The sequence below is a fragment of the Capra hircus genome, chromosome 22 (assembly GCF_001704415.2).
Source record: "Capra hircus breed San Clemente chromosome 22, ASM170441v1, whole genome shotgun sequence".
In the NCBI taxonomy this organism is placed as follows: domain Eukaryota; kingdom Metazoa; phylum Chordata; class Mammalia; order Artiodactyla; family Bovidae; genus Capra; species Capra hircus.
Window position 1 is genome coordinate 17,048,533 of NC_030829.1, and position 27,777 is coordinate 17,076,309.

General features: G+C 38.9%; 1 protein-coding gene across 2 annotated transcripts; it reads right to left on the bottom strand.

Annotated features, from left to right (window-relative positions):
* Nucleotides 239-21,940, bottom strand: THUMPD3 (THUMP domain containing 3). 2 transcript variants are annotated; one of them, XM_005695642.3, is made up of 10 exons: nucleotides 21,828-21,940; nucleotides 20,089-20,377; nucleotides 18,969-19,046; nucleotides 12,883-13,359; nucleotides 10,695-10,825; nucleotides 7,729-7,798; nucleotides 4,163-4,278; nucleotides 3,062-3,172; nucleotides 2,245-2,368; nucleotides 239-2,070 (listed from the first exon to the last, which is right to left on the bottom strand). In XM_005695642.3, exons 2-10 carry the CDS (start codon nucleotides 20,341-20,343, stop codon nucleotides 1,921-1,923), a joined length of 1,512 nt encoding a protein of 503 aa, XP_005695699.1. In that variant the 5' UTR covers nucleotides 20,344-20,377; nucleotides 21,828-21,940; the 3' UTR covers nucleotides 239-1,920. The 2 variants fall into 2 exon arrangements, with proteins under 2 accessions (XP_005695699.1, XP_005695700.1); XM_005695643.3 differs by lacking the exon at nucleotides 21,828-21,940 and adding an exon at nucleotides 21,511-21,800.

Sequence of the window (27,777 nt, forward strand, 5' to 3'; positions counted from 1 at the left end):
GATTACCTTCCCCATCTTTTGACATTACCATGGTGCAGCAGGCCCACTTCAAAAGTGAAAAACCAAGATCATGCAACTAGTAGGTGGCAGTGTCATGTATAACTCATCTCAGCTTTCCTGAATCCCTCACGTAGCACATTTCCTGTTCTTGTCACCAGATTACAAAACAATACTAGGGAGGAAGATGACAAACCATTATAGTATTCACTACATATATCATCTTAAACCAATCTGTTCATGTTTTTACAATGGTATTTAATAGGACTAAAGCTATGATAGATCCAGCACAAATCTGATATACTCAAGAACAGCCAATATGCAAAAATGTCTATGTTCAACAAATATTAAATGTCCATGCTGGTAGGTACATGTGTCAGGCACTTGGTAAGCAGCAAAGAAAACAGACATGTTCCTTGAACTCTAGTCCCGTGGACTGCAGACTAACAGTTTTAAAAGGTTTAAACATTTTGTGAGATGAAAGATTTTATGTTGAAAGATTTTATGTTGAACCTATAATGGTCCAACTATGCATTCTGATCATGGTAGAAACTCCAGTCTAGGATATAAGACCCTTATAAATGTCTCATTTCCAATTCATACTCAAATAGGAGGTACATCAGAGAGAAACCATACAAAGACTGTGGATTATGCTGCTAATCTGAACTTCTCTTTCAAAGGAAATAAACACTGTCCTTTTATTCTAGATGAGACATCAAAAGTTAATTATGAACAGCACTGTTATGTAACTAACATGGCACTGAAAAATCTAAGCTGAATGTAGCCAGAAACTCCAAGATAAACTGAATACAGAATCCCACATAAAACTGCACATCTATCTAATCTGTCCCAGCGAAGCACTGGTTTCACACGACTTAATTTTTAGGTTATTTCATTTTCCACTGTTTTGGGAAGGACTGGAAAAGCAAATATGGTAGCTCAGCTGGTAAAGAGTCCACCTGCAATGCAGGAGTCTCTGGTTCAATTCCTGGGTCGTGAAGATCCCCTGGAGGAGGCCATGGCAACCCACTCCAGTATTCTTGCCTGGAGAATCCCCATGGACAGAGGAGCCTGGAAGGGCTACACAGTCGATGGACCCTCACAGAGTTGGACATGACTGAGCAACTAAGCACGGCACAGCAGAGTGACTGAGAAAAATAACAGGACTTGCGTGAAGTTTTTAATTCATCAGTTCTCTAATCCTTTAGAAAAGCCAACAAAAATACTTAGACAGGTTTATGTCTGATTTTGAAAAGCATCACCTTTGTGTACTAAAAGAAAAAAATAAAATTTCTTTAAATATGTCTTGTTGGTCCCTTCTTTCATTTACCATTGTATTTGCTGCTGTTTACAAACAGGAGTGTCTATCTTCAGATTAATGTGTTATTCACTGATGTTATAACTTTTAAGGCAGATAGTAAACTATAAGTCTCATATATAAGACTTATATAAGATTTAGCTTGTCATGGAACAAACACTATTTTACAAAGCATAATAATGCTTCATTTTTAGAAACTGATGTAAAAAACTTGAGTAACTAAACAGCAAAGCTGCACAGGCAATGAAATGTAACCTCATGCTCTGATTAGGCTCTCTGCTTTTCCATGAGGCCAGAGTAACTTTCCACCTACAGTGGAAAACAGGAACTGTTACAAAGCCTGAAAATGTTCTAAACCCAAATCCCGGAACATTTTAGTAGGCTTAGCATCTTTAAAGCCTTTTAAGAAAAGTACTAATTGCTCAACTACCCCTTTCAAACAGCGCCAAAGAAAAGCTCTACTTTCTTATAAGACTTATTCCATTTATACCTTTTCCTAACTATGGTGAAGAGATTTATACCAAATCTTTAATACTATTTTTTCTCTCAAAGCAAGTTCTTCATGCTGATATCATAGATATTAGTAATCATTTTCGATCTTTGTATTACCAAGGACATCTTTCTCCATCTTGTTCTGAAGGATGAACAAAACTTTGAGGTGTACGTTTCAGGAGATAAACTGCAGCATGAAGACCCCCTATGTTGACCCAAACGGTATGTACCTTCCGCCATAGGTGTCCCATTCCAGATAATGCCTGTGTATACACAAAAAGAAAAGTAATTAGCTGATAACTGCTTCTCTACCACACAGAGGTCTTAGTAAAAAACACCGGGAGAAGAGAAAATATTTCCTAGTCAAATATCCCCAAGTCTAGTTAAAAAGGTCCCAAATTTGTCACAGGCTGAGGTTTTGTGCTAACATACAGCACCTTGGCAAAGCATTTCTTGTCCTGAGTCAGTAGTACAGCTCGGCCTGTCCCTGGCCTACAGACACGGCTCATCTCCCGCAGGCAAGCTGGATAAAGGTTCCAGTTTCTCTTCTTGGAGCCCATCCTATAACAGGAAGTCGAATAAGGTCACTTACTTTTGCAAAAGGTAAATAGCTAGGATTGTATATGAGAAGTTATTAAAAATTCATTGCATTTATGTGTCAATGAAATAAATGATCAGACTACTAAATTGCTTAGAATCTTGAATGGGATGAACTGGTTAAGGGAAAAAGACACTGACAACTATAATAATAAGTTGTCTTAGTATAAGCAGTTATATAAACCAAGATGCATGTATGCTCAGTGGTGTCGGAGTCTACAACGTGATGGACTACCGGAGCGGGTTGCCATTTCCTTTTCCAGGGGATCTTCCCGACCCAGGGATCAAACCTGCACCTCCCTCATTGGCAGGCAGGTTCTTTACTAGCTGAAACACTGGGGAAGCCATATAAACTAGTGATTAAAAACATCCTGAGATTTCCTCAACCTTTCTCTGAAGTATTAATGTAATTCAACAATGGGCTACAAAGTGGATGAACCTCCTGTGATGGTCAGGATCAAAGTGTAGTTAATACACTTCTGAGTTCTCAGAAGAAACAAAATGGGTGAATCTATCATACTGTTAAAGGAAGTAAAAACCTAAGTCTCCAAAAAGAAACTGAAGATTTCTGACAGAATAAGCTCAAAGAAAATACAACAGACTTAGAAGACATGTGGGTACTAATACAATAACAAACTCACTTTTTACAAGTCTCACCTTTTTCCAAATGGCATGTCTGTTACAATAATGTCTATAGAGCCAGTTCTTAGTGGCAGGTTGCAGATATCCCACTGAATAGTATCTATGGGCAAGCCCAAGGACAGTTTGCTGTGGGGACAAAAGAAAAGGTGCTTCAGCATATCCTGAAGAATGAAATTTTAAAAAGACTTCTCAAGAGACTATTATAATGTCCAAAAATTAAAATGAAATCAGTGACATCTGCAACTTTGTAACTGTTTACGGTAGCATGTATGTGGAAAGCACAGATCATAAGCTAAAACATTTATAATGACAATATGTAAGAACAAGTAAATTTAGAAATTAAGACTGATTTTCAACTTTAATTGCATAAGAAAATATTTTAATATGTACTTGTTTTATAAGAACAGATTCTGAAATGAAAAAATGATTATAAAGTCTGAGTGATGAATGAATCAAATCTTGGGATACACGTGGTCCTGTAAGACTATGAAATCATCAAAAGTGGTCCTGAAGCATACCAATAAGAAGACATTAAAGATTATATGGGTGGGATAGGCAAATATTTGGTATTAGGTGACTTTTCCCCCTGGATTTCTCTAATTCCTGTAACATTTAGCACAAGATTGAGTTCCTTGTTTGTATTCAATTAAGTTTCAGACAAAAGGGCACCACTGCCATCTCCTTCCTCTTCCCTAAGACCTGGGAGGACAGCTAAGGCCCCTTCTCTCACCCCTGCATGGGGTGCCTTCTCCAAAGTACATTACCTACTCAATAAAACATCCCTTGTATCTCTGTTAAGTCCCCAGCTGGATGCCTGCATGCATAATGGAAAACTTAATTAAAATGAATCTATGTAATTCTTCTATGTGGAAAAGAAGATACAGGAATAAGAAGGAAGACAGAAATTTAAATAGTTGCATTAGGATAAGGGAAATTATAGTTAAAATATTTTAAAAATATAAATTACTTTCAGTCAACTTAAAATTTAAATGGAGTTTCACAGTATGTATATTTGGTTACAATGTCACAATGCACTGGTTGTATTAATTCATAAAGCCAATATGAAATTTGATTATCTAAGTCTAAGTGATGCTACAAAATCTTTTATATTTTTACCCTTCTTTAACTTGGATCTTGGTCAATAAAGATGAGATGTTATTTGCAGCTCTATTCACAGCCAATGGATTATTATCACCAGCAATATGATAACAGTTAGACCATTCTGTAGCCCCCTAAAAGACAAGAGTATTTATTAAAACAGAATTAGCAAACAGAAAAAAAAAAAAAACCCAAAATGATTAAAGGTAAAATCATTTCAACCACTTGTCAATATTCAAGACAATCCAAGTCAATAATCCAATGCTTTTCTAAACTGGCAAAACACTGCATGCTGTCAACATTCCTACTTCCCTTGCTTGTAACACCCTCCTGTTCTGTTTGCTCAACTCTCACTCATCTTTGAAGACCCAGCTCAAACGTCATGCCTCTGTGACATCAACCCCAGCTCTCCAAGCTGTCTCTCATTTGCCTTTCCAAAAGCACTTTGTACATATATCTGCCACTGTACTTGTTCCCTTTTTCATACTTCTGTACCTATCTGTCCTCAACAAATCTGGGAACTCCTTAAGGATAGGTCTGGTATGTTATTCAATCCTTCACCCAGTACTCCCTACCACACAGGAGGCCTTGCAGACTTTAAATGTACTCTGAAAAAGTTAACCAAATCAAACTGACTAACCTATACCCTTTTGTGATTATGGGATTTTTATATAATCTGAGAAACGAATACTTAAGAATTTAAATGAAGTGTAATCTTCATTACATGGGCTTTTGAATGATAACCACTATATTCTTGAAAGGATTTTGTAAGTTTAAAATATGTCAACAGAACATAAACCCTGAGCTTTTCGTATTATTTGTGCAGTGAGGTGACACACTACCCTAGGCATGAACAATGTTCTGTGCAGATTAACAGGTTTCTGACATGAAAGCACAAACAGTTCTGCCCTTGGTTTAGGGATGAATAACAGCACCTCTTTCTTGGTAAACAGTAATACCCCCTCATCCATGGACACAGTGCTTCATAGCTGTTTCTTTTGCCCAGATCCTTGAGGGTAATGGAGAAAGGCGATGTTGGGAGGAGGATGAAGAGTTTGATGAAAGCCTCAGGTGATTCTTGATAGCCCAATATTCATTTTTCTTCTAAACCTATTTATATAGATTTTCAGCTCCTGAAAGACAAGGCTTTTGTAGTACTTCCAAGTTTTAAAGGGAGTATTCTAAATTAAATATTTTAGACTTTGGTGAACAAACTGTCTCTGCTGCTGCTGCTGCTGCTAAGTCGCTTCAGTCGTGTCTGATGCTATGCAACCCCATAGATGGCAGCCCACCAGGCTCCCCCATCCCTGGGATTCTCTAGGCAAGAATACTGGAGTGGGTTGCCATTCCCTTCTCCAGCGCATGAAAGTGAAGAGTCAAAGTGAAGTCGCTCAGTTGTGTCCTATAACCTGTCAATTCCTTTCATAATTTCATTCATTTGGATCATATATCAGCCTAGGTTTTTCTACATTGATATTCTCATGTCTACCCCTACATGGAAAGGCCTCAAACATTTTCTTTTTATCGGCAGTGCCAGGGGCTCTTCTGGACTGTCTCTAGCTCTAGTTGTGTATTTCTTGACATGTATTGAACTTCACTGCTATTCCAGACAACAGACACATCATGGTTTACAGCTGGAGAACACTCTGATTTGTTTCCAGAATTCTTTGCGACAACAACTGATTTTCCTCTGTGTGGCTCCTGAGCCAGAGTAAATTTCTCTAGTTGATACTAGCAGAAAACAGCAATCATCTGGACTACTGTGATTTCCTTCTGGGATCCTAATTCCCAAGTGGCAGATGTCCTTTCCTAAGTGCACTCTGGATTATTTTTCCCTTTGTAGGTTGCTTTGGACTTGTTCATGTGTCCAGTTTCTGCTCACTCAGAATCTGTGGTATCTCCCTGAAGTTTCTTCCCATTGGCTTTGCTGCTGCTAAGTCGCTTCAGTCATGTCTGACTCTGTGCGACCCCATAGACGGCAGCCCACCAGGCTCCCCCACCCCTGGGATTCTCCAGGCAAGAACACTGGAGTGGGTTGCCATTTCCTTCTCCAATGCATGAAAGTAAAAAGCGAAAGAGAAGTTGCTCAGTCGTGTTTGACTCTTAGCGACCCCATGGACTGCAGCCCACCAGGCTCCTCCATCCATGTGATTTTCCAGGCAAGAGTACTAGAGTGGGGTGCCATTGCCTTCCCCACCCATTGGCTTTACATATACTATATTTAAGGAACTTGCTGTTTCACAAGTTTAAGCAATTTTACTGGGGGTGCCCTCTTCTCCATTATTATAAAAGTTTAGATAATATTGATTCAGTAACAATGATTCAAGCAAACTCTCCTGTTAAATGTTCTCCACTTAGAAGATGCCTTTCCATTTCTTGCTTTGCTTTAGGTAGTTTTTGAGTCCTTTCAATGTGATGGTTTTTTTTTTTTAAACTTTGTAACCTTGCTATCATGGCATCTAGTCCCATCACTTCATGGGAAATAGATGGGAAAACATGGGAAATAGATGGGAAAAATTTTAAAAAACTTTATTTTTTTGGGCTCCAAAATCACTGCAGATGGTGACTGCAGCCATGAAATTAAAAGACGTTTACTCCTTGGAAGGAAAGTTATGACCAACCTAGATAGCATATTCAAAAGCAGAGACATTACTTTGCCAACAAAGGTCCGTCTAGTCAAGGCTATGGTTTTTCCAATAGTCATGTATGGATGTGAGATTTGGACTGTGAAGAAAGCTGAGTGCTGAAGAATTGATGCTTTTGAACTGTGGTGTTGGAAAAGACTCTTGAGAGTCCCTTGGACTGCAAGGAGATCCAACGAGTCCATTCTAAAGGAGATCAGCCTTGGGTGTTCTTTGGAAGGAATGATGCTAAAGCTGAAACTCTAGTAATTTGGCCACCTTGTGTGAAGAGCTGATTAATTGGAAAAGACTCTGATGCTGGGAGGGATTGGGGGCAGGAGAAAAAGGGGACAACAGAGGATGGGATGGCTGGATGCCATCACCAACTCAATGGACACGAGTTTGAGTGAACTCTGGGAGTTGGTGCTGGACAGGGAGGCCTGTCATGCTGCGATTCATGGGGTTGCGAAGAGTCAGACACGACTGAGCGACTGAACTGAACTGAACTGAACTGAACTGAACCTTGCTAAACATCCTAAAAAATTGAAATAATGTTCCTAGGTTTCCTCATCATACTACTATACTTACTCCCTCAAGAACCTAAGTGGATTAGGAAACATAATCTCACTTTATAGAGATTAAATGCCCTCTTCCAGTTTATGCTTATGCCTTCAATTATCTTTTCTGTTCAAGTCTACCTGTTTGTCTACAGAAATGGGACTCATCAGTTTGTAATTCTCAGCCTTCTCTGTAATCCAGTGAATAAACATGACTTCTAATCTAAAGTCTAGTCCTTGGCTATTTATAGTAAGTGGCTACATCCTTATCACAAAAGTTCCAGGCTTACTAGTGTAATTCACTCAAATCTTGGGTCCATGGACTTAACCTTGGTCATTACCCATTAGTTCTAGAACATTCTGGATGCATCACTTTCTTATCTAAAAGCTAAAGAAAAGTTATTACCTCAATTGGTATTGCCCCTGTTCCACACATCGGATCAACTATTATATCAGTGGGCTGAGGTGCACAGAGCCTAGAGAAGAAAACAGCCTATGTGAACAGATGTCAACAGCCAAGACACCCACAATGACTATTCCTGATGCTGTCAGATCACAGGTCTTTATGCCAGCCTGAAGAAACAACAATCAGTATTTATTTTAAAGATAAATTTGTAACTATATGTTGAGTCTATATCCTCACACTTAAAAAAAATTACACATAACTAAAAGTCCTCTATCGTCCAAAATCTCTTTTTCACTTTGAATGGAATTTGGCTTGTAGATCTTTTCATGTGTGTGTGTGTGTACATATGCTTTTAGAAAATACCTGTTATTTTGTATATAAACTTGTGTTGTTACATTGAAAACTCAAACGTGTCAAGTACAACATGTATCAATACAAGTTTACTGGCAATTACTCATTCAGGATTCGTTTCCTAATTACTTTTAAAGACAATAAAGGTTGCTATTAAAATAACTACTTTAGTTTTCAGCTCTTAGTATTTGCCAGGCATAGATTTAAGGTCTTTGCATGCATTATCTCTTTTAATCCTTTTAACAGCCTTGTGAGATAGGTTACTGTTATTATTCTCAGTTACAGATAAGCTGATGCAAACCCATCCATCTGTGGATGCAAAGCTAATAGGTGACAGAGTCAGAATTAGAGGCATTACTGTTAGTGGCTTAAATGTTACACCTCTATGAAATATCTCCTCCTCAGACAGGTGACAAGGTTCTTCTTTCCTTCTTTTGTCCTGCTATTCTTTCCACATTCTATTATGGTTCTCCCTCACAAAACTGAGATTCCTGAGGACTAACACTGGACTCCTTTTTTAAATTAATTTGTATTGGAGTATAGTTGCTTTATAGTTGGTAAAGAATCTGCCTGCAATGCAGGACACTCGGGTTTGATGCCTGGGTTGGGAAGTTCCCAAGGAGAAGGGAAAGGCTACCCCTCCAATATTCTTGCCTGGAGAATCCCATGGACAGAGGAGCCTGGCAGGTTACAGTCCATGGGGTGGCAAGAGTCGGACACGACTTAAGAGACTAAACCACCACGCTGCTGCTGCTGCTGCTGAGTCGCTTCAGTCGTGTCTGACTCTGTGCAGCCCCACAGACAGCAGCCCACCAGGCTCCCCCGTCCCTGGGATTCTCCAGGCGAGAACACTGGAGTGGGCTGCCATTTCCTTCTCCAATAAATAGTTGCTTTAATACTGGATTCTTATTGTAACGCCTATCCAGCTTTCAAGAGTCTTTTCCAACACCACAGTTCTGGACTGCAAAGAGATCCAACCAGTCAATCCTGAAGGAAATCAGTTCTGAATATTCATTGGAAGGACTGATGCTAAAGCTGAAACTCCAATACTCTGGCCACCTGATGTGAAGAACCGACTCATTGGAAAAGACCCTGATGCTGGGAAAGACTGAAGGCAGGAGGAGAAGGGGATGACAAGAAGTGAGATGGTTGGATAGCATCACTGACTCAATGGACAGAGTTTGAGTAGGCGCTGGGAACTGGTGATGGACAGGGAAGCCATGTGGTTGCAAAGAGTCTGACATCACTGAGCAAGTGAACTGAACTGAACTGTCCAGCTCTACTTCCCCATTCCTGCCCCTCAAAACACAGAGCAACAGAATCCTTGGCAACCCTCTTGGGAGTAAGCAACTCTGCACTCCCAGCCACTGTTGCTGGGTCTGAGTAAACACATGACCAAAACTGTCAATCAGATTCTCTCTGACAGTTGGAAACAAAGAGCTAGAAACCCTGGTTATTTAAAATCAGAAACATATAAATTTAGATGAGGGGGAGCCATTTATAGAGATAAGTAGAGGCAAGAGCCCATAAGCTCCCAGGGGAGATAAAAGTGACTGTCTAGGTTTCTGGTGGTTTTCTCTAAGACCAGGATTCTACTTTTCTTAAGACATGGCTTTCAGTTTTTCTGTGGGTTTCCTAAGACATCTCAGTATTTTGCCATTAATTCCCACTCCCACACAATCATCACTTTTTAAAATTTTAAACTAGCTTATTTAGGTTTCTAACAGTTGCACCCATAATAATTCTCTATATTCCTGGCTCCTACCATAATGCCTTCAGTAGATAATAAATGTTTGTTAAATGAATGATGACTAGGAGCTCTTCCTTAATCAAATGGGCCCAGTTTTCCTACTGTTGTCATTGAATTGACAGGTTCCAATTAACAGGAACTAGGATTCCAAGGATGAGCAGGGGAAAAGAGGAAGCAAAGATTGGAAGACAAGGAAATAGAATTAACTACGAGATGTGCCAGGTAATGTATGTAACAGGTATTCTGCATCTGTTTCTGCATTTATTCCTCATTCATAATCCTTTAAGTCTCACATCAAACCTATTTTGCAGTCTGGCAAACAGAAACCTAGAGAAGACATCTTGTCCTAGTGGTGGAAAGAAACACCCAGTCAAAGGGAAACAAGCAAAGAAGAAAGCAAGCCATTTTGTTCTTTGTAAAGTAGAAAATTCCAGGATGATTCCTGGGTTTATGTGAGTATAAAATTTTAACATATAAGTAAAAGCTCTCTGTGTTCATTTATACATTATACACATTTATGAAATCTCTGCTATCCATCTGCTTCACTGCACAGAAATGAAACAGAACAAAATTTGTTCTATTTCTCAACATGGAATATATCCTTTCTAAACAGAAATGTGACAACTATATTCAAAAGGCAGATGAAAACTATGATTCTAATTTTAAATCAAGAAAATTGAGATATTAATTACGTGATCTTTTCAGAATCTCAAGGAATCAACACTGGATACAAAGAAAGAGATCTTTAACATTTCATCCTGTTCTTTATCTACTAGATTCTAACACAGTACCTCACAGAAGATTTTGAAGGGAAAATTCAAAGCAAAGTGTCACTTGAACCTACAAGGCTAACTCATTCTCTTACCTGAGCATCCCATAGGCAAGAGTAGATCTAAGAGTTGTGGGTCCAAAATGTGTGATATTTCTTCGGTGGAGACTCTCCTCTGTCAACGCAATGCCCACAACAATTTCATTATCATGGATGTTCAAAAGAACCTACAAATAAAATAAGACAGAATAAAATAGCTTTAAGAGAGTTCAAATTATACTTATTACTAAGATTTTAAAATTTGAAGCTTCATGAATTTCTGTTACTTTATTACTAAGGTATACCTTGCATACAGTAAAATGGACAAATCTTAAGTATGTAGTGCAGTGAATTTTTGCACGTACTTGCTGTGTAACCACCACCCAGAAAAAGACAGTTTTTCTTGCCCTCTAAGTCAGTACCCATCCCAAATTGTCATTAATCTGACCACAATCATGATAAATTAATTTTTTTGAGCTTCATATAAAGGAAATTATTTAAGTATATACTATTTTAGAATTATTTTATTCTCCTTTTGATTCACTGTTTTCACAAGTTAGGTATAACCAGATTTCCTCTGATTTTTATAAGAGAAACATATTTTGAAGGTTTTCAGGCTTCTAAAATACATTTAAAAATTTTTTAACTTTGGGGGAAAAAATTCCAAACATAGAAATGCTTACAATAATACTGGCAAAATGAACTCTAAGTATACCCTTCATTTAGATTAACCAACTGTTAATGCCAGGCTACATATGCTTTAACACCTATTATTTTCTTAGTACTTAAAAAAAATTTGACTCATAAGTAATGCCTGTGAAAGAATTTTTTTGGTCCTCGTTATAGTTTTTCTAACACACAGTTAAATATTAACTATTCAAATAAAAGAAAAATGGGTTCTTCTATCTTCCACCTCAAATTTCCTCATCATGATCTCAACAGCAGCAGTTAACACTTACCTAGCTCTATGCAAACCACTGTTCTACACACTTTATATTTGTTACCTCATTTCATATCCACCCCCTCTGAGCTAGATATTATTATCCTCCTCTTATAGATAAGGAAATTAAGACAGAAAGAGGTCACTTTTACTTGCCCAAAGTCATACAGCTCATAAACTGGGATTTAAACCCAGTTAGTGGGACTTCCTTGGTGGTCCAGAGGCTAAGACTCTGCGCTCCCAAGGCAGGAGGCCAGGGCTCCATTCCTGGTCAGGGAACTAGTTCCTGCATGCTGCCACTAAGAGTTCACATGTCACAACCAAAGATCCCACATGCTGCAACTAAGAGCTAGCACAGCCAAATAATATAAATAAATAAACCCAGGTAGTATGGCTCCTGAATCTGTCCTCTGAGCCCTTTTGCTAACTTATGGACATCACTGTTCTAGTTAGCCTGTTCATCATCATAACAGCTGTTACAAAGAAAAAGGAATGAGGAATTGTTCTTCCAATTCGATATGCAAAAATAACAGAGAGAATAACAACTTGCCCCAGATTCAAGTGTCCCTGAAGCAACAGTAAACAACCCCTTGGTAAAAACATCAGCTGCCAGAGGCCTTTAAACTGTTGGGAGATGGAAAGATTAGTCAGTATGGCCCACATGGTATCACCCATATAGCAGAAGATTGAGACCAAGGAGAGTGAGCATGTTAAAAAGGAGGATCTGAGCTTGGGAATATAGAACAATTTAAGAAAGAAGAGAGCTGGCTCCAGGATGAGTGTTAGCAATGATGTCCTCATTTTAGAAGGTCAAGGTTTGTTTTAAAAATATACTCCACTTCAGTAGTAAAGTCGGCAACCAAGACACACAACAAAACAGTTGCTTTAATTGTTTTGAATTTTATAATCTGAATGTCCACACCATGTTAGAAAAAGCATGAGGTTAGAAATTAGAAAACTCAAATCTCAATAGCTCCCCCACCTACTGAGCATGTAGTATAGACCAGGTATCATTCCAGATACTTCAAAAGTATAATCTCATTTAACCTTTAGGACACAAAGGTATAAAGTGTTATTGGCTCCAATTCAAAATAGAGGCTCAGAGAAAATATCTTGTCCAAAGCTACACAGTTATGGAGTACAAATCTGGATTTAGCTGTTTCCATTGCCCATACTCTTGTTAATGATACCCCATTAACTTTGTGACCTCAGTTTAATTGTCCATAAGACTAAGTCAGTGTTGAAAATTCTACAAATTTGTTATGACAACCTTCTTGAATCATCACAGTAAGAATATGCACTTACCTCCACATCAAAGTTGGTCATATCAGCCTTCCACTTAAAATAATCTTGAACAGCACCCCCAAAATCTCTTGCTGCCTCATTTGAAGAAAAGCAGTGTTTCTCTCCTGCCCTGTTGCATGTGACTCTAAACTTCAGCACTTCAGGATCACCTTCTTCTTTTGAGTTTTCCTCAGTCTCATCTTTGCAAGATGTCAAATCATCACCTATTAATGTTGATACCTCTTCTTTGATGGTTGGATTTTCGTAACAGTCTAAGATCTGTGAATCTGAGACACTGTTAGTGAACTCTTTTTTAACATCCTTCTCAACTGTTGTGTCTCCTCGTCCATTATCAATCTTCTGTTTACTTGAATTCAGATTTATCTTTCTGCGCTTTGTTTTTTTTTTCTTGAAACATGTGTTAATTTTCCATATTTTTAAAGGGTCTGACCATGGAAGCTTCCCAGCCAATTCCTCAAAATCCTTTAGAACTTCTTCCTATAAAAGACAGAGAATGAAATCCATTAATTTCATTCATTTTTTACCACTTTAATTGAACAAATAAACTCCTACTTTGCCTATGGACTACATTAATTGCTATGTTGGGGGTGGCAGGAATATAGGACAAAAGTGTAAATAATATGCCTGTAACTGAGGAAATTAAAGTCTTAATTGAGAATATTAAGATTTATACAAATTAAGGCCACTACAGAATAATACAAGATAAAATGGTAGATTACAAGCTGGGCTTCTAGATTAAAATGTAAGCAAATAAGGAACTATTAACAGTGGTTACCTCTAGGGAGGGGAAGTGGGTGGAAAAGACATGAGAGGGCAGCAGACCTCTCAATGACTGATTTCCTATTTAATTTTGTGGCTGTGTATACATACTATATAGTTTTGAAAAGAAAAAACCCAAACTTTAAAAATTAAAGAGGTATCTATCCAGTATCTAAATATTATCTACAGTCATCTGTGAAAAAAGTAAATCTGATCATGTGTAAAGTACCTCAACAGCTTATTACATCCCCCCAAATTTAAATTCCCTAAAAAGCCCAAATAACCCAACTCCTGTCTATGTTCCTTTTCTTGTATCATGTCAGGATCATCTCTCCCAAGCTCCCCACCTCTGCGTCACATGTGAAGGTGTGTGTTTCACACAGCCTCTCTGCACTGCTGGTTCCCTTCTCATTATTTAACAGCAATTTAAAAAGCACATCTTCTGAGAGACCTGCTCTACCCTCAAGTCACTCTCTTCTCATTTTATTTTCTTTACATAACTTAGCATCATCTAAAGTTCTTAGGTGCATTACCAAGGCACCTCTCAGAAGGTAAGGGCCGGGACTTCCCTGGCGGTCCAGAGGTTAAGACTCTGAGCTTCCAGTGCAGGGGGTGCAGGTTCAGTCCTTGGTTAGGGAACTAAGATCCCACACGCCACACGGCATCGCCAAAAAGAAAAAAAAAACAAAAACCAAAAACAAAACAAGAAAAAGAACAACAGAAATACCAACTTGATAGTAATAGAATCTACATGGTATCTGTTAACCTAGAACCTGAACATAAGAATTTTAACGTAAGAATTCCTGAGTGCAGGGAAGCTCAAGCAGAGGTGTAGGAAGACACCTGAGGAAGAATACCCACACATCTCAGGCAAAGGGGGGAGCAGTCTCCAAAGGAGGAATAAATAAATTCTTCTCGGAAAAGCAGGGAAGAAGAGAGTGCATCAAGAGGGAGCTTCCCTGGATCTTGTTTGTTTCCAAAAGCAGCAGAGGCGAGAAATGGAGGCTGAAAAAGCAATCTCAGCGACTGGCTCTACTTGCTGGAGAGAAAGAATAGAGATGTGCAGAAATACTCTATACTAAATAACCTTAAGTTCCTGAACCCTTCCAGCTAGGGAGAAGGAATGGTTAAAAGAACTCAGTAAATGGTATGGAAAGTATACCTCAATAAAGCTATTTAAAAAAAAGGAAAAGGAGAACTCATTCACCCACAACCTTTTGCCAGAAGGAACTTCAGAGTGAATCAGGGGGATTTCTTGCTGGACTGGAACAGTTCCTGAATCTCCCATCAAGAAGGAACTCCCTCTTTCAAGGATGAGCAATTATCAAAACTTATTAGCACCAAACTTACATGAATGGAAAAAAGGAGGCAAGGGACAGAAAAACAAACAGCAGAAAACAACCAGTGACCAGAAAGATACTGACACAAAGCAACTGAAATCCATGAGATATGTTGACATGAAATCAAAAATATGTAATAAGGAAATACTTCTGCAATGTAAGAGCTCAAAGAAGAGATATAAAAGCAGGAAAAAGATGAGGGGAGCTGCCTGAAGAAGATGAAACAGGAGTCTGTAAAGTTCAAAGAAAAAGTTGAATGAGAAAACAAAACCATTGCAAAAATGAAGACCACATTGAAAGCACCACTTATGAAAGCCACTGCTGAAAATAGAGTAAGGGATGTGAAGGAAAACAAAGCAAATACAGTAAAAATGAGCAAAGATTTTTAAAAGGACTAGAGAGAACAACAGAAAACATCAAAGACAATCAAAAGAGATCCTACATATGGATAACTGGTTTATCCCTGATAAAGGGATTTAAAATAAAACATATTAAAAGAATAATTCAAGAAAACTTAAATATAAATGGATATGAATTGCTCTATAGCTTGACATGTCCTAACTAGGAATTATCAACAAGGAGACATATTCCGGTGACTTCAAAGATTGAAAAAAAAAACCATCTGGGCATCAAGCAGAAATAACAAGAAAGCAACAAATAAGGGGGTGGAAATAACAGGCTGGCTTCAGATTTTTCCATGGCAACATTTCATGCTAGAAGAGAACGAACACTGTCTATGATATTCTTAAGGAAGGAGAGCATGACTCCCAATTTTTAACCCCAACTATTAATCAAGTATAGAGTTGAAAGGCAAACATTTCTGAACTCATGCCATCCAAGAGATAAACCTGTAACAAAAAGACAAGCAGTGTGCCTATAATCAATTTAACGAAAAGACTAAAATGAAAACAAACACACGGATTATGACAGCAAAACAGAATGTAAATGTTACAAAGGGATGTATCCTTGGAGTGAAAGGTAACAGACCATGGCAAGTAATTTAAGCACACTGATATCTTCTTCTCTTATATCCTGAGGTCAAAGGATAGAAATTAAAGCTAATGTTTTTTAAAGTATACTTAAAGGATTTAAAGGCATATGAGTCAACACCAAGAAAAATTATAAAACTGGAGGATGAAAGGGACGGAGGGGAGACGTGGAAAATATGCCAACTTCATCACTGCTCTTAGGAGAGATTCAAGAAATACTGTGTAAACAGTATTTATAAAAGTTAACAGCTAGATAAAGAACACAAACTTTCCAAATATTTTAAAACACATGCATGTGGAAAAAGCAAACACATAAATTTTTAAAAAGCTGAATGTGTGTAACATAAACATGACAGAACCAAGACCAAACATTTCTGTCGTATCAATGGAATAAACTTATCAAACGGAAAATGATCATGACAGAACCAAGACCAAACATCTGTCCTATCAATGGAATAAACTTATCAAATGGAAAATGATCCTCAGACTGAACATGTACATGGATGTATGTAGGATGTTCATTGCACTACTGTAATGACGAGAGTGTGGAAAATCCTAATGTCCTAAAATGGGACTGATTAAATTGTGATGCAGTCAAATCCAACAATGATAGTGGCGTGATCTCCAAGATCACAAGTGAAAACACAGAACAGAACAGTATGTATAGTATACTTCCATTTGTGTAAATATGTAAAAAAAATACACATATTAAAATATCTCTTGAAGGATATCTAAGAAATTGGTAATAACTGTTGCCTTCAAGGGAAACGGATAGTATGAAGACAGAGGAACATGCTTCATTGTGTATCTTTTCAATCTTTACAATTTTGTTCTAAATAAATATATAAACTGGCTAAACAATTTAAATCACAGTTGTTACCCTTTTAAAAAAATTAGTTAATAAAAACGCTAATAGAATTCATGATATCATCTGAGTATTTAAAAATAGAGAACCCATTAGGATGCTTAAACGAACAGGTTTTTATAGACATGTGAAAGTATAATGCAACAAAGGAAAAAACTGATGGTCAACAGAATGAAAACTAGAAGCCAAACAAAACAAGGTTCTACTGGGGGCATGTTGCAACTCAAGTCCACGAAGGGCTTAACAATTTTTCATGGTCATATGCAACAGAAGTTGCCCTTACAGAGATCTGAAAATCTACTTTAATCCTTGCTGTTTTCTTCTGGGACTTCTACCAGCAACCTCCTTTGCAGTTACTTAGAAGGCAGCTCTGGAAACATGGCTCCATAATATCAAATTCACCTCCAATTAGAGAGATCAAGAATACCCAAAATAATACAAATTCCAGGATGGCAAAAACATGGCAATTGAAGAAAATATTATTAATAATACCCTAGTAGATTAGAGGCAAGAATTTAAGATGGACACATATTTTTAAAATATGTCAACATTTATTCATGTATAGAATCAGCTATTAAAATTTTGAAATACTTAAGAGCAAAGATTGTCAGCAGCCTGCCTGTTATTTACTAATTCTGTAGATTGATTTGGTTGGCAATGCCCATCAGAAGGCTGAAGGGTTATAAAACTAGTGTTAAAAGTTACATCATCTATTTTCAGTCTGAATTCTTTTTGGTCTGTTTTTTTCCAGGTTGTGGGTTCATATCAGTTTGACTGGTTTCTGAATGATGTTTTGGAAATCAACCTGTTACCAATAAATAAAAATTAGACAATCAGGCAGCACATCATAGTTTTAAAAAGATTATTTCTAATATAGGCAATAAAACTGAAAGAAAAAGGTTTTCAAGCATTTGACTCTGGAAATGAGACCTTTAAAAAGCAATGTGGAAAAATACTAAAGCCGGCCTGCAATCTATTTTCAGCCTTCAGCTTAGGCAGCATCTCAATATTTAGGAATCTGATGCTAAATACAAGTTAGGAACAAAGCTGTTGTCCTAACAACTGGAGGAGTATTTAGGTATTACTTTGGCTTTATTCCAAAAAACAAGTTAGAGAAGAAAGCAGGGCAAAAAGAGAATGGTGAGAGAAAGTGTTATTGGTAGATGACACAAACTGATGCCTGCTCTTTGCTTCACAGCCGGGAAGCAATTCTATTTGAATCCATATGTATCAGGAAAGCTCATCGAAGGTGCCTTTCTTTTGTCAGAAAGTCAAATCATTTGTTCTATTTCTTGTTAAGTTTTTGTTTTTCAATATTGATTTATTTTTTTGTTTTTCAATATTGATTTTTATTTCTTCTGTTATTCTTTCCCCTTTAAAAGAAAATGGGATATAATTAACATATAATTTAGTCTCAGATATATACAAAATGATTCAGTATTTGTTTACCCTGGAAAATGATCACCACAAGTCTAGTTAATATCTGTCACCATACAGGTTTCTGGTGATGACAACTCTTAAGATCTACTATCTGAGCAACTGGAAAATGTGAGTACAGTATTACTAACTACAGTCACCATGTTCAGTTCTCTTATAACTGGAAATTTGTATCTGTTGACTTCCTTCACCCATTCCCCACACCCTGCAATAGTAATTTTTAAAAGCAACTTTTAGAAATGGATTATCAACAAATCTCTGGATTTTACTGTAAAAGCCTCCCAGTATTCTGTTATCATCGGACAAGGCAATGGCAATCCACTCCAGTACTCTTGCCTGGAAAATCACATGGATGGAGGAGCCGGGTAGGCTACAGTCCATGGGATAGCGAAGAGTCAGACATGACTGAGTGACTTCACTTTCACTTTTCACTTTCATACATTAGAGAAGGCAATGGCAACCCACTCCAGTATTCTTGCCTGGAGAATCCCAGGGACGGGGGAGCCTGGTGGGCTGCCGTCTATGGGGTCGCACAGAGTCGGACACGACTGAAGCGACTTAGCAGCAGCAGCAGCAGCAGCATTCTATTATCATAAAAGCAGCAGTAATGTTAAATGATACACAGAATACGGAAAGTGGAAATAATCTCTTTGGGAAGATGGCTGAAAATTAGCTTCCATGTTTAGGAAAGCTTACCTTTGTTTCTTTGAACTGGTAATCCTTAAACTCCTGAACAACCACAAATAAATTATCAACTGATCTCAGACAATGAACCTGGGTAGGGAAAAAAAAATGTTGAGACAAATTCTGGGCAAGCTTTTGAAGTGCATAAACTATCAACATTTAAATATAAAAATTAGGTACAAAGATTTTAAAGTAGCTAATACCTATAATTTGTATTTAAAACTTTTCCCATTTCCCCACCCTCCCATCTTTTTGGCTACCCATCAGGTTCTATTCCCCTACAGAAAAGGAAAAAACACAGATGGAAGACTAGAAGCTAGAAGTATTCTGTGGGCAACATGAGTTAGGGGAGAAGGAAAAGACGAAGCAGTGAAATAGGGCTTTATTCTGCCTTCACGGCTCTCTGGGGTATACTGTGTCGGGTCTGATCTTCAGCTTGGTGATTATTAGCTAAGTAACCTTGTGCAAATTACCTATTATTAAGCTTAATGATTAATGAGGGTAATGATAGTGCCTGTCTTTACAAAGCTGCTGAGGTTATCAACTAAACATTCGATGAAAAATACAGGGTCTACTATATGCCAGACACTAAGAGCTTGGGAAATGTTGACCAAAAAAACCCCCCAAACACAGGCAATAATCCCTGCCCTCGTGTTGCTTATGTAGTATTGAGATAGAGCTTAGCGTTCACTCTAGAGGGATGGCAGTTTGCTGACCTTCACTTCTCACCTTCAGTGATCCTAATTACTTTTGAGCATGAATATATTTGACACAGATAGAAAGAAAAATCTCTCCCTTTATGCTTCAGCACTGAAGTCTAAATTTCAGCTACATGCCAAAGTAAATAAATTCTAAGAGGAATAGCAGATACCAAAAATTTCTTCCTGAGTCTCACAGGATTTTTTCTGGTGAATTGATCCTCAGGAAATATTAGGATCAATTCTAAAAGAAAAAATAATAAAGCAAACTTACAAATCAGTACCCAACAGAAAATGCAGGAATACTTTAAAATCACCTGATATAGGGCAGAGCAAAGAAAAGCAGTAAGGATTCCAGAGAGGTCTGTAAACTAAGAAAGTAAACATAAAATCATCTATTTAGAAAGCCATTTTAAATATTGCTTCATTCAAACCTGAGCCAGACTGTCCACTGAAATGTCAAAATATATCTTGCCCCGGTCTTTGCTGATTTTGCATGATGACCCCAATTTCTCTCTCACTTCATCTGCAGCTGTTTGCTCAAAACCAGTAGGCACAGTGGCACCAATAGTGACTTGGAGATGCTCAGACTCACTTCTGGGGCCACTTTCAGTCACTTGTACAGACATCTGGTTCTCACGAAGATTCACATCCAGGAGCTGGTTAGTGGCTTCTTGAACATCAGACATATTGGCAGTGCTTCCAAGATACTGAATACAGTCCCTTTAAACGTAGTACAGAAAAGAAAAAGAAATAATGCCCAAACATTATCACCTCTTACTTCAACTATAATTAAAAATATCTAATTTGGAAGTCTAACAGAACAATCCAACATAACCAAATCAGTATTCACCAAAGTTATAGGGACTGAATAACATGGGTCAAAGTGGAGAATTTAAAATACAGTATTATTAAACAGCAACACAGATACTATAAAAGAAATGTAGACAGACAAGTCTTTCCACAGTATGCAACGTTTGGTTTGAGATCACCCATCTTGATGATAGTCATCACATAACTACATAAGTTAATCTCAAAACAGAGGTTGCTAGAGCACATTTAAAAATATTCCCGCATTTAATCCTTCTTCAGCTAGTAATTAAGGACAGGGGGCTTTGGAATTTCAGACCTGGGTTTGAATTCTTGCCCTGGACATTCAAAAGTTGAATAACCTAAAATAAGTTTATTTTCCATTGCCTCTATTTCCCCACCTGGCAAATGGGAAATTAATAATGGCTCTCTCCTAGGGTTATTAAAAGACTTATGCAAGAATGGCATACTACTGCCAGTTCCTACTTGCTAATTAAGGATGTCTATCTTCCTCTTTGAAACGGATAGTGATTCATGCATTTAAAAAAATAATTAACTGAACATTTACTGTCTTGTGACTACAAATATTTGAATGCCTAGGACAGGACAGGCTCTGGGATACATGAATGGGCATCAACAGAGATCTGTGAACTATCTGAAACTAACTGTAAGCGAAATTTCCTTTATCTGAGCATTGGTATGGTGGGAGGCAGGGTGGACTAGAGAGCTGGTAGGTGGAGATCAAAAGTTCTCGCCAGATTTTCAAAGTTTCGTAACCCCAAACAACTTAAGCAGACACGGAGTTCCTACACTGTCCCTATTCTGTACCCGGGACAGGCGACACTGTCTAACACAAATAAAAGTCCGTTCCTGCCATTAGTGAAAGTCGCTCAATCGTTTCCGACTCTTTGCGACCCCATGGACTATACAGTCCATGGAGTTCTCCAGGCCAGAATACTGGAGTGGGTAGCCGATCCCTTCTCCAGGGGATCTTCCCAACCAAGGGATCAAACCCGGGTCTCCCGCATTGCAGGCGGATTCTTTACCAGCTGAGTCAACAGGGAAGTCCATTGTTCCTGCCATTAAGGAGCACACAATCACTAAATAAGGGAGCGGAAGCCCACGAAAGGGCGTATCCAACCAAGGTCAGAGTGCCAACCAGTGGCGCAGCCGAGAATGAAACCCACGTCTCCCGACTCCCACCCAAAGGGCCCTAATCACAGGAATCCCGGGGAGCACGTGAAGCCCAGGAAAAGGGAATTAGAAGGGGTCCACTGCGGATAGAGCTGAAATGCAGCCAGTGGCCCGTCCGGGTCGGAAGACGAAGGTCACTCCTCCCGGCCGAGGGTCAGCGGCGCCCCACCTGGCCACTCCCAGCGTCCGGTTAACTGGCCGTCAGCGCAGACCCTTCCGGCTCCGGGACCCCGCCGGCCTAGCGCGCCCCGGTCACGCTACCGGAAGTCGCCTGGGTGACCCGGAAGCGGAAGTCTGGTGGCGCGGCCATAACGGCTCCGAGCTGGGGGCAGGTACCTGTGAGAGGTCGCTGAGGGAAGAGCGTACGTATAAAGACCTGTACGCTGTGGCGCCGAATCTGTGGTGGACCGCCCCTGCGGACTGAGTCCTCAGCAGACTGAACCGGGAAGGCCGCAGGCCTCGTCGCCTGTCGTCATTGTAACTAATTTTAGAGAGCGCTAGTGGCACTGGCACTGAGTAAGCGCTTCACACGCGTCATTTGTTCAGTAGCTCTCAGGTGGCACGTGCCACCCTTTTTAAAGCCGGGGAACTGAGTCTGACAGAGGTGGACTGTCTTGCCTAAAAGGCAGCTTTTTAGAGGCAGAACTGGGATTTGAACCTGGCTGCTGTGAGGCCAGAAATCTTGCCTTTAGTGTGTGAGCCAGTATTGCTGAAACTGCGCCTTGAGTTGAGCTTTGCCTTCATTATTTTTGCCCACTTTTACTGTTGTTAACATTTTTCTCTAAATGTATAATTTTTAAACTTCTGCTTTTTTAGGTGGCTTGCTTGCTTTTTAAATTTTTTGGCTGCACTGCAGGACTTTTGGGATCTTAGCTTCCTAACCAGGGATTGAACTCTGGCCCCTTGCATTAGAAGTGAGTAATCTTAACTGTTGGGCCACCAGGGAAGTTCCTAAATATATAGTTTTAATGAGATACTTTAGAAAGAAAAATTTTTACAATTCAGCAACAAAAAAATAGTTCAGTTTAAAAATGGGCAAAAAATTGAATATTCCCGGAGAAGACACATATATAGTCTATAATCACATGTAAGGATGATCAAGGTCTCTAGTCACTAGGGGAATGCAAATTAAAGCCACAATGAAATACCTATTTGAGTGGCTAAAGTTTTAAAAAGAGTACAGTTCCACGTTTCAGTAAGGGTGTGAAGTAATGGAACAGTTGGGCAGTTGGGTGTTGCTGGTGGGAATGCAAAATGGTACAGCCACTTCAGAAAACAGTTTATCCTTTCCTCAAAAAGTTAAGCAGAATTGCCATATGGTCCAGCATTTCTACTGGTATGTATATACAAGAAAACTGAAAACATGTTAAAACAAAAACTTCTACCTAAATGTGCCAGCAGCTGTATTTATAATAACTCCAAAGAGAAAACAACTCAAATACCCCTCAGCTGATAAATGAATAAATGTGATATATCCACACAATACAGTATTATTCAGCCATGAAAAAAGGAATGAAATCCTGGAACGTGCTACATTATGGATGAAACTTGAAAACATACAAAATGAAAAACAGGAATAAGCCCCCCCTCAAAAAAAACCTGTCCTGAAAGATCACATGTTCCATTTGTATGATATGTCTAGAATAGGCAATTAGAGACAGAAAGATTAGTGGTGGTTTAGGGCTAGGGGAAATGAAGAGGTTAGAAACTGATAGCTAAAGGGTATGGGGTTTCTTTGGGGGTGTTGAGAATGTTCTAGAATTAGATAGTGATGGTTGCAGAACACTGACGATGCTAAGAGACACTGCATTGTGCAGTTTAAATTGGTGAATTTTATCTTAAAGGAAACTTGTCTCATGGGAAACTCATCATGTGCAAAAATGATACTTCACTCATAAGAGTTCTTAGAGGATTTAAATGAGATCAACATGTTACCAGACATAATTAAAATACATGGTGCCTTTAAATACAGTGGAAACAAAGCAAGGTTATTAAGTTTTGGCCAAAATAGTGTTTCCTACAAAAGGTTGTAAATGTTAAGGCCCATTCTCTTTTTAGAAGGGCAAATTATCAAGTGTTCGAGACAAAATTGCACAAAGTGAGACCTTTTTGACTTAACGAGAGGGATTAAAATTGAAAAGATTCTTTCCTCTTGATTCAGTGTTATTTAATGCATACCTTTTTAAAAATCATCTCTCTTGAAAAAGTCACATACATGGGGAAAGTTACCCTAAGACAGTATCTACTCAGTGTTTTGTTAGGTCTGTGGTTTAAACAACAGACTTTTGAACATTACATGTCATGCTGTGGTTTAAACAACAGACTTTTGAACATTACATGTCGTGCACTCTCAAGAACTAAGGATCTAGAAATGAATTTTTTTTGAGCTTCTATGAAAAAGACAATACAGAAAAATACATATCACATTCCTATGATGATAAGTATCATGGAGAAAAACTAAGCAAGATGGGAGATGAAGAGTGCTAGATGGATGGAGGGGAAAACCTACTTAATATCAAGTGGTCAGGAAAACCTGAGATAAGGTGACAAAGCAGAGCCTGAAGGAAAGCAAGCCGTTTGGATATCTAGGTGAAGAGCATTCCAGGCTGAGGACAGAAACATGTTCAACAAGGTTTAGGAATATCCAGACAAGAGGCTAGCCAGCATGGCCAGGGAGGAGGGGATGAGGGAGAAGATGAGATAGGGTGAGTATGCTGTATAGGCCAATGTTTTACACACTATCACGATGACGTAGATTTTAAGAGAATCACTCTGGCTACTACGTGGAAAATGGTTCAGTTCAGTTCAGTTCAGTTGCTCAGTCGTGCCCAACTCTGCAACCCCATGGACTGCAGCACACCAGGCTTCCCTGTCCATCACCAATTCCTGGAACTTACTCGAACTCATGTCCATCGAGTCGGTGATGCCATCCAACCATCTCATCCTCTATCATCCCTTCACCTCCCGTCTTCAGTCTTTCCCAGCATCAGGGTCTGTTCGAATGAGTCAGCTCTTCTAATCTCTTCTAATCAGGTGGCAGAAGTATTGGAGTTTCAGCATCAGTCCTTCAAATGACTTCAGGACTGGTTTCCTTTAGGATGAACTGGTTGGATCTCCATGCAGTCCAAGGGACTGTCAAGAGTCTTCTCCAACACCATAGTTCAAAAGCATCAATTCCTTAATGCTCAGCTTTCTTTATAGTCCAACTCTCACATTCATACATGACTACTGAAAAAAACCATAGCTTTGACTAGACGGACCTTTGTTGGCAAAGTAATGTCTCTACTTTTAAATATGCTGTCTAGATTGCTCATAACTTTTCTTCCAAGGAGCAAGTGTCTTTTAATTTCATGGCTGTAGTCACCATCTGCAGTGATTTTGGAGCCCCCCAAAATAAAGTCTCTCACTGTTTCCATTGTTTTCCCATCTATTTGCCATGAAGTGATGGGACCGGATGCCATGATCTTTGTTTTCTGAATGTTGAGTTTTAAGCCAGCCTTTTCACTCGCCTCTTTCACTTTCATCAAGAGGCTCTTTAGTTCTTCACTTTCTCCATTAAGTGTGGTATCATCTGCATATCTGAGGTTATTGATATTTTTTCCAGAAATCTTGATTCCAGCTTGTGTTTCATCCAGTCTGGCATTTCACGTGATGTACTCTGCATGTAAATTAAATAAGCAGGGTGACAATATATAGCCTTGACATACTCCTTTCCTGATTTGAAACCAGTCTGTTGTTCCATGTCCAGTTCTAACTGTTGCTTCTTGATCTGCCTACAGATTTCTCAGGGGGCAGGTCAGGTGGTCAGGTATTCCCCATCTCTAAGAATTTTCCACAGTTTGTTGTGATCCACACAGTCAAAGGCTTTGTCGTAGTCCATAAAGCAGAAGTAAATGTTTTTCTGGAACTCTCTTGCTTTTTTGATGATCCAGCAGATGTTGGCAATTTGATCTCTGGTTCCTCTGCTTTTTCTAAATCCAGCTTGAACATCTGGAAGTTCATGGTTCATGTACTGTTGAAGCCTGACTTGGAGAATTTTGAACATTACTTTGCTAACGTGTGAGATGAGTGCAATTGTGCAGTAGTTTGACCATTCTTTGGCATTGCCTTTCTTTGGGATTGGAATGAAAACTGACCTTTTCCAGTCCTGTGGCCACTGCTGAGTATTCCAAATTTGCTGGCATATTGAGTGCAGCACTTTCACAGCATCATCTTTCAGGATTTGAAACAGCTCAACTGGAATTCCATCACCTCCACTAGCTTTGTTCATAGTGATGATTCCAAAGGCCCACTTGACTTCACATTCCAGGATGTCTGGCTCTAGGTGAGTGATCACACCATCATGATTATCTGGGTCATGAAGATCTTTTTTGTATAGTTCTTCTGTGTATTTTTGCCACCTCTTCTTAATATCTTCTGTTTCTTTTAGATACATACCATTTCTGTCCTTTATTGTGACCATCTTTGCATGAAATGTTCGCTTGGTATCTCTAATTTTCTTAAGGAGATCTCTAGTCTTTCCCCTTCTATTGTTTTCCTCTATTTCTTTACATTGATCAGTGAGGAAGGCTTTCTTATCTCTCCTTGCTATTCTTTGGAACTCTGCATTCAAATGGGTATATCTTTTCTTTTTGCCTTTGCCTTTCCCTTTTCTTCTTTTCTGCTTCCCTGGTGGCTCAGATGGTAAAGCGTCTGCCTACAGTGCGGGAGACCCGGGTTCAATCCCTTGGTTGGGAAACTCTCCTGGAGAAGGAAATGGCAACCCACTCCAGTACTCTTGCCTGGAAAATCCCATGGACAGAGGAGCCAGGTAGGCTACAGTCAATGGGGTCGCAAAGAGTCGGACACGACTGAGTGAATTCACTTTCACTTTCTCTTCTTTTCACAGCTGTTTGTAAGACCTCCTCAGACAACCATTTTGCCTTCTTGCATTTCGTTTTCTTGGGGATGGTCTTGATTATTGCCTCCTGTACGATTACACGAACCTCTGTCCATAGCTCTTCAGGCACTCTGTCTAACAGATCTAATCCCTTGAATCTATTTGCCTCTTTTCATTGTATAATCTTAAGGGATTTGATTTAGGTCATACCTGAATGGTCTAGTGGTTTTCCCTACTTTCTTCAATATAAATGTGAATTTGGCAATAAGGAGTTCTTAATCTGAGCCACAGTCAGCTCCCAGTCTTGTTTTTGCTGGCTGTATAGAGCTTCTTCATCTTTGGCTGCAAATAATATAATCAACCTGATTTCTGTATATCTGTATGGAGAATGGTAGAGGGCAGGAATGGAAGCAGTCCTTGGGCCATTTCAGTGGTCCAAGTGAGAGAGCATGATGATTCAAACTAGGATATTAGTGGTGTTAGATGTGAGTGTGGTGAGAATTAGATTCTGGTGTATTTTGAAGAATGACCTGTTGTTAGTTATGAATTAACTGTGGGTTTGAAAACAAGGTAAAAAGCAGGACGTTTAAGGCTAAGGCTGAGCAGATTTTGCTGATCTGAAGTGCCCATATTCTGCTGGGGGATGAATGCTCAAGAGTTCAGGCTAAAATGCTGCAGAGAAGGTAAAAATGGACACATTTGCTTTTTAGCGTTCTTAACTCTCATTTATTGCAAAGAGTAATAGTATTTTAGTTTATATCAGAAAAACGCTAATGAACTGCCGTGGAAACAAATGAACTGCTGTGAAAATGTTGCCTAAGTGTGTCCTTGCTTGAAAAGGCCAGTTATTTTGTTTGTTTGTTTTTATGTATTTATTTGACTGCTCCAGGTCTTAGTTGTAGCATGTGGGATCTAGTTCTCTGACCAAGGATTGAACCCTGGCCCCCTGCACTGGGAGCACAGAGTCTTAGCCGCTGGACCACCAGGGAAGTCCTGAAAATGCCAGTTTTGAATAAATAACATTTACTTGTGGAAATTGAAACCTCTAATTTCTTTCCAATTGATAGTTGTCTTATAGGAAACTAAAGTGACTCCTAAGTAAATAAGCAAATGATTAAATTTAATGATTCCTATCAGATATAGTGATGCAGATTACAAACTGAGTGGTAGTTGCTCCCATGAACATAGACATCTATTTTACCCTAATAGCTGTCTATCCTTGCCAATTCTTAAGGGTAAA